The sequence below is a fragment of the Natrix helvetica genome, assembly GCF_964273705.1.
Source record: "Natrix helvetica genome assembly, chromosome: 13".
Classification (NCBI taxonomy): domain Eukaryota; kingdom Metazoa; phylum Chordata; class Lepidosauria; order Squamata; family Natricidae; genus Natrix; species Natrix helvetica.
In genome coordinates, this window is record NC_138557.1 from 208,639 (window position 1) to 226,686 (window position 18,048).

The window sequence follows — 18,048 nt, forward strand, 5'->3', positions numbered from 1 at the left end:
CTCAGCTTCTGTTGATGTGTGTTTCCCCAACATTACATGAGATCATTCTTGGTCCCTAAATGTTGCTGAAGTAGACAGAACTATGAGTGGTTTTTACTAACAGGGCTTAAAGTAATTTTAATAGCCTACCAAGGGTTATTTTTCCCCATGTGTCCAACAATAGCAGTACTAAAACTTCTCGGCTGAAACAAAGAATCATGGTTGAGGACAGGATTGGAAAGATCGGTTGCTTAGTGCTAAAATAAATTCCTGGCTTTGAAACACTATTTACCCTTTTCATGATTTCTACTGCAGTCACCTGACGGTAAACATTGGGCTGTGTATTGTTGCTCTCCGGATCTGGTGTATGAACAAACAAGTGATCCTGCATATCCAATACAGAAAAGAGTTTAATAGAGAATTGATTACATTGCCTAAGTAACAAAGAAAGATTTCTACCGTTCTTCCCCATTCACCTTGCAGCATTTCACCTTTGCTGTCAGGTGCCACCCAGGCCTATTCTCAGCAGCTATTTGCAGCTCCCACATCTGACAATACTCCCCACTTCCAGCAGTCAATCAGTTAACCTCTGGCACCTCTGGACCATCCCAGCAAAGGAATGGCTTGAGAAGAGTCAAGGCCACGACAAGGAATGGATTTTAAAAGCCAGCCCAGTTGCTCAGGAGCCTTCCCTCGGAAAGCCTGGCTCAAGGGAAGCCCAACAACCTGATGCATTCATATGGCACTATTGGGCCTCATGTACCCTGCAAACCAGCTGAAGATTAGTTAATAAATTATATCATGTTTACCCAAGAAATTGGCCTGAGTACACCACAGTCCAATTCACTCTACGGAGGCACGTGGTTTGAGCACAGACACATTTCAAGCCAATGAAAGGGCTTCCATTGCTTATCTCTTGCTCTTCCCCATATATTTTAGCACATGAGGCAACAATGACAAAGGATCCATTCCTGTTCACTCTGAGGACAGACAAGTGTGTTGCATAGCCCAGACTTAAGACAGTGGCAGAGGAGGTACACCACTTCCTATTTCCCAGGACAAAATGCATCTGCCAGGGCCTATTGCTAAGGTGAGAACGGCCCCAGACAGCAATCAGCCATCAGGCATATAAAATGTTCCTGCCCAGATTAGGATGATCTGGTGTATCTTGCTTCTGAGATCTAAGAGCAGATACTCAAACCTCCCTGCTATGTGGATCAGCAGCACAGAAAAGGCAGCAGCAGTGAAGAACAACATACATTTGGGCAGCCCTCAAAGTCTCCAGTGCTCAGGAGCTTCTCTCAGAGGTCGGTAGTCCCGTGGCCTCTTCTAGAGGTATTGTTTCTGTAAAATGGGAGCAGCACCCCACTGGCACCATTGTGATCCCTGCACAATTCAGAACTAGCAGATGCTCTGTAACAAATGCAAGTTACGGAGAAAAAGGAGAAACCTATTCCTGCCGGGATTTACTTGGGAGCAAAGCAGAAGTCCCAGATGACAGGCAAGGAGGAAGTGGCTTGCTGTGGAAGTCAAAAGCAAAGGCTTTGATCAAGAGATTAGAGTCAGCAGAAGAGGGTGCCAACTTGATCCACTGCCATACAGGCACTCACTTCCTTGATTTGACTGAATTAAGTTTCAGTCAGGGCCAAGAATTTTAATGAAACACCCCTTTCGGCAAAGAGCTCCTTCCGCACAAAAGTCTCCTGTCCCTCTTCCACACCAGGACCCAACATCTCCTTCAGCCTCTTTACAGTACAGCCCAAGCTGAGGAGTTTCCTCACAAAAAGGCACCAGGCCTTGGCTGCTCTTGCCATCCCACCTGCCCCTCCTATCCTTCAGGAATGTGTTGCTTGTTAGTCCATCAGTGTATACCTTCTATCAGCCTGCAATTTCCAACTATATTGTCAAGTTCCTTCATCTCAAAGTATTCCAAACCAAAATACAGGGTACTGCACAGTATTGGAGTCGTACTATTTACATATGCATTTAATAAAGCACTTACCAAAATTTCTGAACTACCATGATGGACCCCACAACCTGTCTTCTTTCAGAATTTTTGTTGCTGTTTTGCTATGTTTGAAATGCTCAACAGTTACTCCATTTTCCCAAGGGGCCTTTCTTTCCATCTAGTTATCTGCGGATAGTGGCAACATGAGCATCTTTTAGAAGAAAAAATGGTCCGTGGAAGCCTGTTTAACCTGTCTTCTGGACCTTTCTGGCAGGGAAAGGACTGGAATACCCCACTAACCTTGGTTGAAGCAGTTATTTGGTCAGAGCAAGAAACACTTTCTGGGATCCAAGATGGCTTAGGTCAGCAAGCTACCCTGTTTGCCATGGATAAAAGCTACAAGGTAGCATGCTGCATTCTTCAAGGGAAGGTGCACAACTCCGTGCAGAATTTACTTTTCAGGTTACTTTGCTGACTGAACACGACCGACCTTAGCACCATAAAATGGCCAAGCTCTTTCCCCCTCCATGACCATCGGTGTCTGGAACTGAAGTACATAAAATAAAGGCTCAGAACTTTCTGCACTTTTGACCCAGGAAAGAGCTACTCTCAGCAGCAATCTAGTGCTCTTATCTGAAGAGGTCGGATTTAACTGCAGATCCCCTTTGGCAGGAAACCCAAAGCAATCAACGATCAATCCATACTGAGAGCAGAACCCAGGAAGAAATCAACGGACTGGAGCTGGCTTAGCACTGCTGGTTATTTTTGATCCTGAAGAAAAAAAGTTCTTTCTAGCAGCTGCCTGCCTGCCTGCTGACGCTTGGCATTAAGCATGATCCACGTAGCATAGGAAAAACAGCCATTCAAACAGAAACCAGGATTCAAAGGGTAACCTCAGATTATTCATTTATAGGGAATATAAATTGACTCTGATGTTTCTGGAAGCTCGACTGAAGGGGAGGCAAGAAGATGCATCCAAATGAGTGCAGCCTACTCCTACAACATATCACGTACATCGTTGGTAATTCCCAATCCTGGTGTTTAGGAATGTAACCACTGTATGCTAGGCAGAAAAAAAGGTTGCCTTTGCAATTGCGCTTTGCGAAGCACACAGCCCTGTTTTCCTCCCTGAAAAGTGTGGAGGGCAGCCTACATTGCTGCGCCTTCAGCTGGAAAAGGGGCTTGCACACTGGAGTGCTGTTTGGCACAGCTGTGATGGCAGATTCAAAGAAAGAACGAGGTACAGAAAAGCTCCTTGGGCCACAAATTCTTGGGGTGCGTTCAATATTGGCAGGAAAAAAGCCTACTCTAGTTTTAATGGAGTCACAAATCCACAAAAATAGGGAACGGTGTCATCTTCAGGCTTCATCAATTCTGGTGGTGAAGAAGTGCCAAAGGAGAGTTCTATGATACATTAAAACTTCATACTTTTAAAGTAGTCCAAGTTTGTCTAACTCTAAAAGCATTTTGATTTTCACCTTATCTGAGCTTGGAAAAAAAGTAGGTAAGTCCCTATTCATTTTTGCATATTAATATTACAGATTTGATGGGATTTCTTTTCTTTAGACAGACCAATATTTCACTAGAGTATACTGGAATCAAAATATTGTGCCAAATAAAAAGAGTGTATCATTTCCTCAGCAAAAGGCTACATGGCTGAAGGCTTATCTTACGCCCACTTGTTTTGACATCTTGTGACACACAAAGAGCCATGACTCAAATACTGCACGAGTTAACCCAGATCCCACTGGTGGTGTTCTAATCCCCCTTGGGGCCAATTCTGCTGAGGGACAGGCTGGCTCCTGTGTGTAGACGAAGAAGCCGACATGGAATTATGCCAGCAGGGCCCCTAAAGCAGAAAATAAAGCGGGGCAGCCCAGGCCTTATTACTTGCCCCTTATATTGGCAAAGGTAAAATGAGGAACCACCATGGCCAAAACTGGCGGCACCAGCACCTCCGACTGCCTGGGCAAAGACAGGCTGTACTCTACCCGCCCCCTTCTGATCTGCTGGGAAACGGCAAGTCCAGTGTTCCAGAAAGCACAATGGCACTTTAATCTGATTTTGGCAAACAGCAGCTCAGCTGCTTCTTTAGTAAGTGCTGAATGAAATCTTCTCATTCCTCCCTGTTCCGAGATGACCATTCCTTCCGGCCCCCAGTATCTCCTTTGAGCAGTTCTTAGTGTCAGTCACAGAAGGTAGCCAAACATGCAATTGTCCGTGTTTACATATAAAATGTGAGTGCTGTACACACTCACACACCTATTTATTCACTCTGCTTGGAGGTGCAAAGGAAGCTGTTGATGAAAAACAATAATGAACCACAGCTTGTCCTTTAAATGTGTTCCAATCCCCAATCTATACCGCTCCTCCTCAGTCCAGAGAGGAGCCTGGCAGAGTCTGTCTGAAGGCACTTGATGTCTCCTCTCAGGAAAAAAATAAACATTTCAAGGGGAGTGAAAAAGAGGGGCCAGAGCCCAGCATGGCTACGATCCTCTCCAATTCAGGTGCCCAAAGAAACAGGTAACAACTGAGCCACTTCCTATCTACCCTCCATGCAAGAGAAAAGGCCGATTGCAGGGAGCTCAGATTTCGCGCTAAGAAGAATCGACGGGCATCACACACTCCAGGAGCTGTTCAGTTTGGTCAGTTCATTGGCCTCCCCCGGCCCAGCATCCTCACAGCCACCCTTCTCACCAGCTGCACCAAACTGAGGGCGACTGTCTAATTTAACCAATTCTTTGGGAAACTTCTTGAAGCGGGGAAGCAAATCTTTGAGCTCCATGTCGGGGGGCATCTTGTCCAAGTTCTGTACAGAAGGCACCAAGTTGGTGATCTCATCAGTTGGAGACCGCCCAATGCTGCCATCCACTTGAACTCGAATGTCCGGAGAGATAGACAACTGATGGTGGGGCACCACCCCACTGTCCATGCATTTGGGATAGAGAAAAGTCTTCATTTGGCCTTTGCCCTTCACGTTGACTGTCCCACGATAATCAAAGTCGTAGCCCATTTTGTGAAGAATGCGGTAACTCTCCTCACTCACCTGGATCCGGCACTCGACTCCCGTGGTGTCCATCCTGCTTGCTATGTTCACAGTGTCCCCCCAGATGTCGTACAAGAGTTTGGTGGTGCCAATGACCCCAGCTGTCAGGGGGCCATGGTTAAAGCCGATCCTCAGCTTAAAATTGAACCACAGCATGTTGTTGTTAAAGTCATCCACCACACGCATCATTTCTTTGGCAAATTCAAAGAGCGTCTGCAGATGGGCATGAGGGTTACTGCTGTCCTGGCACTGGGAAGCGTTCAGTCCGGAGGCAGCCATGTAAGTGGCCCCAATGGTTTTGATTTTCTCAATGTTGCTGTATTCAGGCTTGCTTAGCAGCTCATCAAAGTCTCCGATCAGTTCATTCAGGACACGGTAACATTCCTTGCCTCCTTCGTAATTCTCCTCATAGAACTCACTGAAGTTCACAATGCTGGCAAAAATCACTCCCCCGCTGTCGTGGTTTTTGGAATAGCTTTGGGACACTTTCAGCTGTTCGGCCACATGGTAGGGAATGATGTTCCGCAGGAGCCAGTCCGCCTGGTCCCTCATGCTTTGAATCTTGGTACGGTGAAGATCAGCTTCCACATCTCCGTGATAATGGAGGCGGTAACTCACCTCAAACTCCCGATTTAAGAACCAAACTAAGACTAGGAGAAGGAAGAGGCCCAAAACTACTTCCAGGCCAATCAGATCTGCCGGCCTACTGAAGTCCTCCGACGCAGACCTGTTGCAGGCATTCTCTATGAAGCTGAGGGAGGAACAAAACAAATAAGAGAATGCATACTTTAAAGATAACTTCAGATCATTCTGTTTGGAATCTCAAACAGGTGCTATTGATCATTATAATCATCTAGTTTTTACTTGAACATGTATCAACATTTAAAGGCTCTGTGTGTTGGCACAGAGGGTACTTGTGAAGATGGGTTGTGCTGAAATGCTGAGCAAGTGGCATCAGGCATGTGGGTTGAGAACGGCCAGCCCAATGCAACATTTTTTTCAAAGTCAAACCCTTAAGAGAATTTCCTTAAACTCCTTGTAAGAACATCCAATTTTGATACATATCTTGATACATATAGAAACTGTCCAACAGCTCAGATCATTACAGCTTCTCTCTTAGCAATTAACAGAAGAAACACATCTGGCCACACTGCAAGTGAGAGACTTGTGAATGTATAGGCTTCACACTTTAACAGCACCTGGCTTTATAATGTTATTGCTCTTTAAAAATATTGTACTTGGAAATAATCCATCTCACTGCTTCAGATTCACAGAAAGGAAACCCGTGGTTCACAAGTCCAAATTTTAGCCTCTTCAAAATCTTTTTCATTTTGGTGACAACTTCTGTTCTGACTCTCAGCTGGCAGAATAGAGCAGTTTGGATCCTTAAAGAATATACACCAAAGACTGGAGGCTGAGACGCAATAAAGCCTAATAGCTGTTAAAAACATACCTTAGGTTGTTCCTCAATGAAACAAGTTTTGAATCCTCCAAGACGCTGGAACAGAAACATAAGGGACTCACATTACCAACAAACCAACAGCCTGGATCAAAACAAGGACAACTCCATGGCACCGCTGTAGTCACAGAGTAGGACTTCTTCTCCCGCTAAATTGCTAATCCCTGGGGCGCATGCACACACCAGGCCCCTTTATGCTTTTTCCTTCATCCCTTAGCCACACTCCTAGGCAAAACTGGCAACAATTGTGCGCTTCTCTTGAAGCAAGCAGGCTTCATTCCAGCATCCTGGGACCTTTTCTGGATAGGGCAGCCTGATCTTCATTAGGATTGCGGTGGGTTTGCCTTGGCTCACCTGTCAGGGCACCAGGACACGTACAGGAGGAGGAGGAGGACCCCTCCAACAAGGGTAGCCAAAGAGGATCTCATCCAGGAGCTGAGCTGGCAAAAGTTACAGTACTGGACTATTGTGATGAGAACTGCAGAACACATAAACATGGTGGACTGCAACAAAAGAAATATTAGTCAGAACAATGGAGCAAATTAGAGCAAAGCTGTTGCACCTTTCCTCAAAAAATCCCAAAATTAAAATAAGCAACAAGATTAGAGCAGCTACGGAATCTTTCGTCCTCCATGGATTTGACGAAAGTCATATTTAAGGTTTGTCTGCTTCTGTGCCTGGCAGAAAATGCCTAATTCCGCTCTGTGTTGGGAGGAGGGAAACATGGTCGCTCTGCCATGCAGATTCCTAGGGGGGGTCGGAGCACGGGCTGAAGTATCTCCTAATCCACGGAAAAGTTCACTAAAGGCAGGCATCAGAATCCACTGGCTTCTTAGACAGAGGTCGTCCAGGGAATTGCAGATGGCCAAATTAGGGTGGTAGATAAACTGCAATCTGTGGCGCCCCCTCCCTACTCCTCTGGGCTCCCAGCACTGGGAGCAAAGCTCTGGCTCAGAAGTGGAGTCCTTTGGGACTAAGCTAGTTGACTGGGATGGGCAAAGGGGGCCACTGCCCCTTCCAGCTACCTCTTTCCACTCCTGGACAAGAAGTCTCTGCGTGTGACTTGGTGTTTAGATCCAAAGCTTCCAATGACCAAAAGTAGGGTAAAAGACCACCCCCACCCCCACCCCTGTGCTTTCTCACTCGGAAGCTCTGCTTGCCCACCAAGAGCTGGTGCTGAGGCCAACATACGTAGAGGTTGGTTCCAAACTCAGAGGTCAAGTGTGAGAAGACGGCAAGAGCAGGCAGGGAGATCAGAACAGCTCCGATGAAGTGCCGGGGCAGCCACCCAGCAATCACTTCCAAGAGTCGCTTGGTGCAGACCATCATATCCTCCAGAAAGAAAGCCATCCTGGAAACCATAGATACAGCTGCTCAGCTTTGCCTGCCCTCAGCCTCAGGAGAACGCCTCTCTCCCACCAGTGCGCAGCAGTGACATCAGAGCTTCCCCCCTTCCAAGATCAGGACAACCCCCCTTTTTCCCGGGCATGAAAGAGGAGAAGTAGTGACACTGGAAGGGATCCCGAGGGGGGGGGGGGGGGCTGGGCATCCACAGCCAGCTCCAGCTTCTCTACAAGGACAGGGGTGTGCCGGGACCTCTCTCTAATGCACAGGGCGGGGGGGGGGGGATTTGCTGCCACCTGCACCCAATAAGGGAGCCCAGATATTGAGGGAGGGAGGAAAAGTGCAGCATTTGGCTCACCTGATAGAGACAGTAAGAGAGACCACCTCAAGCAGTACAGCCACTACTGCCACAGCCACAGCTGCAGGAGGGGGAGGAGAGGCCACCACCCCGTGTTTCAGGAAGCAAGCGACGGAGAGGATGAGGAAGACAGTGGCGGATAGGCACACGTCCAGGAGGGAACTGAAGGTAGCGCTGGCGAAGGTCTTCACGGGGACTCTTCTAATGACCTGGGGAGAGCGAGGAGGTCCAAGTTGGCTGGCCATACATGGGCTTCTTCAGAACCCAACACCAAGCAGGGAAATCAAAAACTCTTATGCTTTTTGTTTTGATTTCAGAATCTGATCCAGAGATTACCTCCATTCTTTACAAAGGTTCTCTGCACTCTACACTAGGAAAAAATAAATTACTAAAATACAGCAGTAGTTTTCAGAATCAGTTTCTAAAAAACCACCAGAATGAAAGCAATAAACAAAAATGAGTATTAAAAAATCGAATCTAGATTTTTTGTCTTGTCACTTGTCTTTAGTTGTCAGCAGTGTTATCCATATTTTCGTTAATAAAGTTTCATAGTCCATAAATTCTTTACTTTTTTCTTCTTCTTCTATGTCTTGCCCTTTGAAATAGGTTTCCTCTCCATTTATTTCCTCTTTCAATATTCCATTCTTTGCATTTTCAAAAACAAACCAATTACCATAAATGTCAGCAAGTTTACTCGTTTTATATTCATTTTCCACTTCAATTCTTTGTATTTTAATCCCCTCATTTTGCATTTGGTGAACATTATCAAATTTTCGATCACGTTTTTCTGTTAGCTGTTCCAAAAATTCCAATTTTTGTTCAATTCTCTCATATGTATTTGTTAATTTTAGTAATTCTGAAAATATTGTCTGCAAGCTTACAATTTCTCTATTTTCTTGACATTCTGCCATCTTAAACAAAGTGCTCTCGTTTGGAAGGGGTTTTAAAGTTAAAACATGGATTTACAAAAGCCGTTTTTTCCCCTCTTCTCTGGTTGAAAACACGCTTCAAAGGGACATTTGGCTACTCCATCGCTCTGCAACGAGCCATCAAAACAAACCATGAAGAAAGGGAAAAGTTCCGCTTAAATACACAAAGCTCCAATCAACAAAACCTCCCGGCACGTAGCGCTTTTAAAATATTTTTTTTATATCTGTTTTATATTTCAAATTAGAAAAAGAGATCCAGTCTTTAAATGAATTAAAAAATAATAATACTCACAGCGATGAAAGAGGAAAGCTATGGTCTATGAATCACCGAGAGTCACAGAAAAAGAAAGGTAGAAAAAGAAGACTTAACCCGTCCATTTTAAAAAGCTTGTAAAGATTCCATCAATGAAAATATAAAAAAAGGGATAGCCACTGTCCAGAACCGTTGCAAGTTTAATTTCTCTGCTTGATTCTTCTATTCTTCAATTTAAATCAATTTTTAAGTTTTTATAGGCAGTCTCTCTTTTAAAACAATGAAGATTCCTCACCAGCTGGAAACACTTTCACTTTCCATTCCTTCCGTTTTGGGGCCGCCCCGACTTCATCAGCCTTGGCTGGATTTTTTGTCACCGGCTTGAAGAAATTCCTCTTGCTTCTTTCGGGGATTTTGCGATATCCCCGAGTTCAGCAAGACGTATTCTTCCTGTTCACTGTCTCTTCGGGACAGTTTAGATCCGTTTGGACCCCCCAGTGGCAAAAGTGTCAATTGCGATCTCAGAGCATTGAGACTGCACATCGTATCGTCGCGACTTCGGCCCTGCCCCAGATCAAGCATTTATTTTAAAAAGCTTCTTCATTTTGTTAAGTTGTCTAGAATAATAAAGCAGTTTTTAAAAAATAAGTCTAATAATTCTATAGGCATTTATAGTTACTGACCTACCTCCTTGCAGCAAACAGCCTGATTAGCACAAGGGGGGGGGGGGGAATCTGCCTCTGCCTCCCAGCAATTTGCCTGGTGGAGCAAACAGCAAATTTCACTTTCAGTTTCTGCCGATCACCAGCTGTTTCATGCTGCAGGGATTAGCGTATTGCAGCCTCCGCAAGCCCCGTTTGCTGCAAGGAGGTAAATTGCTGGGAGGCAGAGGCCAAAGGGTTGGGGCTGGTGGGTGGGTGGGTGGGGCAACATTCAGTGTATAAGACGCACCCAGGTTTTCACCCTCTTTTAGGGGGGGAAAAGGTGTGTCTTATACTCTGAAAAATACGGTAGTTTATCAAAACAGGTATTACATGTTCCTGCTTGGAGACTCTAGACAGAAGCCTGGTTGCTACGCTGCGGACACTGCAATTTCAGTTTCTCTTTCAAAGGCATCCCCTCACCAATGGCAAAAGCAGAGACAAAACAGACTTGAAACGACTTAAAACTAAGCCTAAATCAAAAGTAACTGCCAAACAACCTTCTTTCTTTTTTAAAGAGGGAATATCAGTGTAGAAAACAGGCAGCATCACAATTACTGATCTCTCTCCAGTCAACATGAACAGTTAAAATAAATTGTTTTGGCATTTTCTTACTGTATTCCTCAGATACTATCAGCCTCCATGCACATAGACACCCCCGCAAAAAAAACCACACCTTACCTCTTCTTGGTAGCTGCTCCGGTAGGCCATCTCCAAATCATGTTCAAGGAAGTTCAGGCTCAACTTGTTAATGGGTGGCTTAAAAAAATAGTCTTTCATCAAGCTGAGGAAAAAGATTTATTTTAGCAAAGTTTATTCTCCAACAAAGAAACAATGATTAACCATCCTCCTCTGACAGATCACTAAGACATAGGCATCTCTAATTATCAGCCCATCCTTAATTGGGCTGGGGGAAAGAGGAGTGCTGTACTAACTCTTCAAATAAAAAGGAATTGCTGCTTAACTAACGACTGGACCTCAGTCAACCACACTGCATGAATAATTTTCTTTTCCTATTGTGTCTTGATTCTCAGAGACTGCCTGGACAAGTTCCTGTAATTTTCTTGAGATTGGCAAACCACTTTTTCAGAAGAGGTTTGTCAATGCCTACTTCCCAGGGCTGTAAGAAAATGACTGGCCCAAGGTCATCCAACTGGCTTTGTGTCTAAGGCACGAGTGAAGAATAAGCTCCCACTTCTAATCTCAGCATTGCCATAAACTTGTTAGTGAAAAAAAGAATGAGACCACAGAGATCACAAAGTGCCTCTTCTGATTGTTGCAAACAGATCATCCATCCTCAGCACAGAGGAATTGTCCTATCAGCAGCTCATTGAAAAAAACCCTACAGAACTTCTCTCTTCCAAGCATTTCAGCCAGACTCTTTATCTGTCAACATAAAAACTGCATAAAGGAGACCACCATTAAATAAGGAAAAGACCCCCTGCCAGGGCCAGAGGTCTCCTTAACAAGGCATGCATAACAAGTTGGTTTCCTGTATGTATGCTGAGGCCCTGCCCTCCACCAAGCCTCAGAAAAGTGGCATTCGTGCATGTTAAAAAAAAGAATTGGCGAGATTAGCTGATTTAACTGCAGCGTGTCTGTTCACAGGCCGCACTCAACTTTCCTGGACATAATACAACTTTAAAGAGAACTAGATTGATAAAAGAAAACATCAATAAAAATTGAGCAAATCAAGGCCATTTGGTTCAGCCCAATTTTCTGTTCCATAGGAAGTGATAAGCAGGGGGAGGAGGGGGCTGAGCAAATGACACTTAGACTGGTGGCCCTTCAAGCGTTCCATCTCCCCCCAATCTGCTGAACTTTGTGAAGCCCCATGGAGAACAAAGGTCCAAGTGATGAGAATGCTTTGCCTGACCTGTCTTCTTTAATGACATCAACAAAGTGGGCATCAGTTTTTTCTCTGATATTTTTGAACCGCAATGGCAGAAGAGCTGAATGATCCAAGCTTGCTCCAACCCATCTTCCCTTCTCTTGCAGCATTTCATAAAGAGACGTTTGGCTGTTGCTCAGTTTCTCCTCTTGCGGGGGACTTAGAAGTCCATTCTGAGACTTTGGGCTGCCTCCCCCAGGACTCTGAATGAGACAAAAAGAGAAAAATTAAAGTGGTTTGAGATTACATCAGAAAGAATACAGATTATACTTGTCTGTTTCTACAAGTATATTGTAGTAGAAAAAGAATATCTGTTCAAAGATTTTGTTATATTTTTGAATGTATAAAACAGCACTTGCAAGAAAAAAAAGAAACATAAGGCCGATAAATTATTAAGGATGTTGCTTTTAAAAAACCTGATCAAATTAACAACAGCAGAAAGATTTGTATCATGTCACGAATCATTTTATTATCACCATGTCTAATCCCAAAGGTGGGCTCATATGAGATACACATTTTTTAAAGTAGCATAGTTGGGGCTTCCTCTTTTCAGGGCAGACCAGAAGGCCCTCAGCATTCAATACTCCTGAGCCATCAGGAGTCTGAGGTCAGCTTTCTCTAGCTCTTTATGCTCAGAAAACAATCTTTAGCAAAGGCAAACGCTAACATTTCTTTAAAAGATATAGAAAATGCATTTTAAACCAAAATTTAAAAAGGGCAATTTATCTTTTCAAGCTAAAAAAATTTAGGAACTTAAAAACAGCCATATTCAGAGGCTGAAGTTCCAACTGTTAAAAAACCCCAAAGAATTCCTAAACTTCCTGTACAGCACTGAAAAATTAAAACAAAAGGAACCACACTGACCTAATTAATGGGAATGCAAAAGAAAATGCACGATAAGCAGCTCAACTTACAAGATAGCAAGGGGAGTTTTTAAAAATATCCAATTGTACATAACGGTGCTCTTTAAATCATCCTAGGGACAAATTTCATACATGCTGGTCCTGAGAATAAGAAAAGGGTTTGGAACTATCTGCAATCAAGGACACCTAGGCGAGCACTTGAAGGCCATCTCATTCCAAAGTTTTACTTGTACCCTATTTGAGTCTGTCTCATCTCATGACCGACCTGCCTCAGCTTCTGCTCAATGAATGAATGAAGAGAAGAAGGTGCCTTGAGAATAAATTACCTTTGTGCTGGTCTTATGGTCTTCCTGGCACCCATTTTGAATTGCTCCTTCCTCTGCACTCACAGCACTGCCAGGGGAAAAAGTAACACTGCACGAATGGCAGATCTGCAACCACAAAGAAACATACTAGAGGGTGAATTCCTCCTTTTGTCCCTGGCCTGCCTCTACTGCGGGGGTCTGAAGGCTCTTCAAAATGGTACATATTTTGTGTAACTTCCAGGATGCTATCTAGTCTGCACATGACACTTTTCCTCCCTTAAATGTTTCAGAACAAAATGACGGGCACGGAAAGAAGTTATCGTGCACACAACAAGACATAGTTAGCATTTAGCAGCTGTCTTTTCCCCATCTCACATCTCAACCTAATTTGTACATATCAACCAATTAAATCAGTGATAATATTTATATACATATTAGAAAAGCAAATGCTTGATTTTTGGAACAAATGCTCTTAAACATCATTTGCAAAAGGAGACACCACCAAACAATGGTGGTCTTTTTTCTTACTTGCATTTAATGATTTTGTGTCATTCGCTCTACCAATGCTGGCAACCATGATACTTGCTCCTTTATGCCAGCTGCTTGCTGGCACTTTCTCAGAAGTGCTTAGAGCAGAATTTTTCAACTTTGGCAATTAACAATGCAAGGGCTCCTGAGCTACGGAAGATTTACACCAAGCCCCTCACAGCCAACTCATAATCCACACCTTCTCGTGTTATGACTTTCAGAGCAAAAAAATAAACCAATTTATGATTTGCCTTCTTAGAGGATACGTAACTGCAGATATAAGTTTCCATGCTTGGGTAGGTTGTGAAAACAGGTTTCTAAAAACAAATCCACAGAAATGTACAGAAATTGCTTTTGTCGAACCTTATTTTTTTCTAAGTACTTGAATGTTTTTGCTAAATCATCCATGTTCTCCGACAAAGCTCCCTGTGACTTGCTTCCATCTCCTGCTTCTAGACCTGGAAGTAGAAGGATCTCCGAGCAGCTGCAATGGGTCTCCTTCTTTTTCAAGCCAGAGATCAAGTATGTTTTCAAACCTACAGGAAAACTATAGTTAACATATCTGCTGTTATTCTTCCACTATACACTTCCCCCAGCTTACCTGGAGAGCTCCTTTCTACAAAAAGCTGTTTACTACAGATGGCCATTGTACATCCGCTGCCATCACAGCTTGCAGAGAAATGACTCATTTCTCCTTTGGAAACAGCCAAATCCACTTTTTAGCAACAAATCGGCATTTTATAAATTGCTTGGCCAGCTACTACGGTAGTAATTTATTTCTTCATTGGCTATTTTTCTATTATCTTTTTTTAAAAAAAATAGGATTGTGAAATATAACCCAGCAGTACTTTCAATTTTTTTTAATCCTGTACATATTTTGGTTTTACTTAAGAGCACTCTGTTTTAGTGTCACTGTGAATATTAATTTCCAAAAGGCTTTTTGTATCAAATGATCAAACTTAAAAGACCACCTCTGTGTCATCTGCAACCCAATGAGCGTCCCTTTAATCTTCCCATCTGGGTCATTTCTAAAGACCCTGAAGAGCCCTGGGCCCAAGAAAGAACCTTGAGGTACCCCACTGCATGCTTCTCTCCACACCGATGTCGTTCCATAAGGACCACATGCTGAGTGTGGTCAGTCAGCCAATTCCAAACCCATCTGGTAATGATACAGCTTGTCCCGCACTGTTCACTCTTATCAAGTAGTTGGCTGTCTTGTACTCTATCCAATGCCTTAATGAAATCTAAATCTAGTACATCCACAGTATTCCCTTACTGTGTGGACATAGGACCTCACTGAAGAGACTAGTTTTTGGGTAATTTATAGCACCTTTTATTCCAGTCTCACCCACTACTCACTTTTATCTCAATAGTATGTACTTTTATTTAAGGTGCCTTTACTAATCCTGGTCTGTGACGCTAATAAAAATTGATACGAAACTGCTAGAAGTTGGTTTGTGGTCAGCAGAATAAAAAATCTGCAGACCATCTACCAACTTCTAGCAGTTTACAACAGTCATAGAATCCTAAAAACTGTCCCCCCCCCCCAAAGCTGGGGCATCAAAAGCAATTCTTTTCCTTGCTCAACTATCTTATGGAAGAGCTCAGTCCAGAATACTGTAGGGTGTTTTTTTTCCCCCTTACAAAGTGATACTTTCTTTTTACAAAACATCATATGACGTACCTGCATAGCAATGAAAGAATATTTTTATTAGGGAAGTGTACATTTTAGTGTTAAAGCAGATGTCACAAACTATAAAATAAGCAGTCAATTAAAATTCCACTTGGAAACCAAAAGACGCTGCAGCTACAATGCACACCTCCCTCATCTTTAATATCTCTTCAAAGAACCAGGAAGGGCACAGGAACCACCACGTGTACATGGCAGGTTTCGTGTAAAATATTAAGTTGATCCAAATTTGCTCACATTAGCGTAAGAGAGAGAAAAGGTTAACTTCCAAATCAAATCAACTTATTCACAGGCAAAAATGAGAGAAATACCTTTTAGCTGGTCTGCTACCACGCTCTGCCCCACGCGCTCCATCACCTTTCCATCCTCCATTTCGTAGCGATCGTCCAGGTATTTTGCAGTAGCCTCTGAAATATGGACCTTCCCAGCAACACCCAGTTGTTCCATTAGGTTGGCCAAGTTGACATCATTGGACCAGACATCAAATTTAAACCTTCTCATTCCCAGAATGCCACAAAGGACCGTCCCGGTGTGCACGCCAACCCTCATATTCACCATTTCTTTCTTCTCTTGGCAAAACTGCTCAATGGCTTTGATCATGCCCAAGCCCATCTCGATGCAGCAGTAAGCGTGATCCGCTCGGGGCTCAGGACACCCCGCCACACAGTAGTAGCAGTCCCCCAAAGTGCTTATCTTCTCGCACTTGGTGTCCTCGCAGAGGCGATCAAAGCGGCCAAAGAGGTCGTTCAAAAGCCCCACAAGGGCGTGCGCAGATTTGTTGGCACTCATTTTGGTAAAGCCTACGATATCGGCGAACAAAATACTGACTTGTTCTATCTGCTGCATCTTGAAGGGGCGAAAGACGATGGGGGTCTTCTGAATGGACGGTTTCTTCTTCCTGCTTTTGGGGCTGGAGGCCGAGGGGCGCTTGACAGAGGAGTTCTCACTGTCCTCGTCCCCCTGCTTCATCAGGTCATCGGCGATAATCCTGGGCATGACCGAGTGGATCATTCGCTCCTTCAGGGCCTTCTCCACCTCCAGGTCCTTCCCGTGCATGATGGACTGCCCCACCTTGAGGAAGGTGCTCCTGGACCGCACCTCCGACATGATGAAGAGGTGCACGCCGGTGGCGTGGATGCAGAGGTGCAGCAAGGCCTTGCCCAGCAGCTCCCAGGCGGCCAGCTTGCCCGGCGGGAGCGCGAAGCAGCGCTCGTCGCGGAAGCCGTAGCCCAGCGCCTCGAAGAGCGCCGAGCCGCCCAGCCCCAGCAGCAGGCTCAGGTAGAGCGGCAGGTGCGGCACGGCGTAGAGCAGCAGCAGCGCCGCCACGCACAGCGAGAAGCTGCCCACCGGGGACAGGCAGGGCGGGGGCGCCGCGCGCGCGCTCACATTGCCCCCCGCGCCGGGCCCGGGAGCCGCCGGCAGCTGCGAGACCAGCGGGAGCGCCAGTACCAGCAGCGCCAGCGCCAGCGAGGAGCCGGCCGGGTGGCGTCCGTAGGCCCGCGTGAAGGTGAAGAGCAGCGCGGCCAGGCAGGCGCCCAGGAAGGCCAGCGCCGCCCCCGCCGCCGCCGCCCCGCCGCCGCCCCCCCCTCCCCCGCGGCCCCAGCCCAGGTAGGCGCCCCACAGCAGCGCCGCCGCGCCCAGGTAGGCCAGTGCGTAGCGGAGCCGGCGGCGCGTCTGCGGGAAGCGGCGCTGGCGGCAGGCCTGCTCTAGGTTGCTCGAGTCGAAGCGCGGGTCCCACCAGCGCGACGAGGCGCGCTCGAAGAGCTGCGGCGCCCGGCCGGCCCCCAGCCCCAGCCCCAGCCCCGGGCCCAGAGCCGCCCGAGCCTTCCCCCGCGCCCGCCGCCCGCGCCCCGCCGCTGCCTGCAGCCGCACCGCCACGCGCCCGCCGCCGCCCTCGGCCACGCTCACCTCGGTGCCACGCGGCGGGGGCGGCGGGGAGCCGGTGGCCGCCGCCATGGCCACGCCCGCCTCGCCTCACCCGCCGCCGCCGCCGCCGCCGCCGCCGCCGCCTCTCAGGCCCGGGCTCCCGCTGCTGCCGCCGGGCCGCGCCGGGCTCCGCCGCATGGCGCCGCGCCGGAGCCCCCGCCCGGCAGTCGCCCTCGCCGCCGCCTGCCTGGAAACGCCTTACGGGCCGCGCCGAAGGAGGGGGAGGGGCGGCGGCGGCGACGCTGAGGCTGCTGTCACTGCCGCGCGGGACGAGGAGCGCCTGCGCGGTGCGGGAGACGGACGGGGGCGAGGTCTGCGCACGCGCAGGGGGGCAAGTGCGCAACCGCAGCCCTCGCCCCCCGCCCTTGCGCACCGGAGGGGCTGGGTGGGACGATCGATCAGCCCTCGCCCCGCCTCAGATCGCCCAGCTGGGCCTCGGCCGCAGCGAAAGTCCGAGCGGGGTTGCTCTGAAGGCTGCCCAGCCAGGCGCTGGTGGGAAGGAAAGGAGAGGCTGCTTGGTAATCTCCGCCTGAGGCCGCTGGGGGATCCGTGGGGGAAGAGGAGCTTCCGAGAAAGCCCTGGGAGTGGGGAGAGGGGGCGCTGCCGCCGCATCGGATCCTTTCGCAGCCTCCCTGCCATATCACACACCGGAGGCAAGTCTGCAGCAAAGAGTGAAGAAACCGCCTTCCCGGCCCTTTGGCCTTCCAAGCCATCCAAACACATCCCAAGCCAGGAGAGCGAAAGCACCTCTGCCGAGCCTCACTGTGGTCTAGCCACTTCCTGAAAGCAGCTTCTACACTCAACCCAACGACTTCCTCAAGGGGGAAA

At 46.9% G+C, this 18,048-nt stretch overlaps 1 protein-coding gene across 1 annotated transcript; it reads right to left on the reverse strand.

Annotated features, from left to right (window-relative positions):
- Nucleotides 1-371: 371 nt before the first annotated feature.
- Nucleotides 372-17,418, reverse strand: ADCY9 (adenylate cyclase 9). Its single transcript, XM_081965515.1, has 10 exons — nt 15,606-17,418; nt 13,968-14,140; nt 13,098-13,202; nt 11,894-12,111; nt 10,699-10,801; nt 8,135-8,343; nt 7,624-7,783; nt 6,787-6,935; nt 6,427-6,471; nt 372-5,724 (listed from the first exon to the last, which is right to left on the reverse strand). The coding sequence occupies exons 1-10, from the start codon at nt 17,248-17,250 to the stop codon at nt 4,545-4,547; spliced, it is 3,987 nt and encodes a 1,328-aa protein (XP_081821641.1). The 5' UTR covers nt 17,251-17,418; the 3' UTR covers nt 372-4,544.
- Nucleotides 17,419-18,048: the final 630 nt, after the last annotated feature.

What these genes read in the sequence shown, in the direction of transcription:
- ADCY9 (XM_081965515.1), bottom strand. Translation starts at nt 17,250, where the DNA reads ATGGCGGCGGCCACCGGCTCCCCGCCGCCCCCGCCGCGTGGCACCGAG. An exon ending in GGAGCAGCTACCAAGAAGAG is followed by an intron (nt 8,344 to 10,698) that starts GTAAGGTGTGGT and finishes CGCTCTCCCCAG; the next exon opens with GTCATTAGAAGAGTCCCCGT. An exon ending in TCTCTTACTGTCTCTATCAG is followed by an intron (nt 7,784 to 8,134) that starts GTGAGCCAAATG and finishes TATGGTTTCCAG; the next exon opens with GATGGCTTTCTTTCTGGAGG.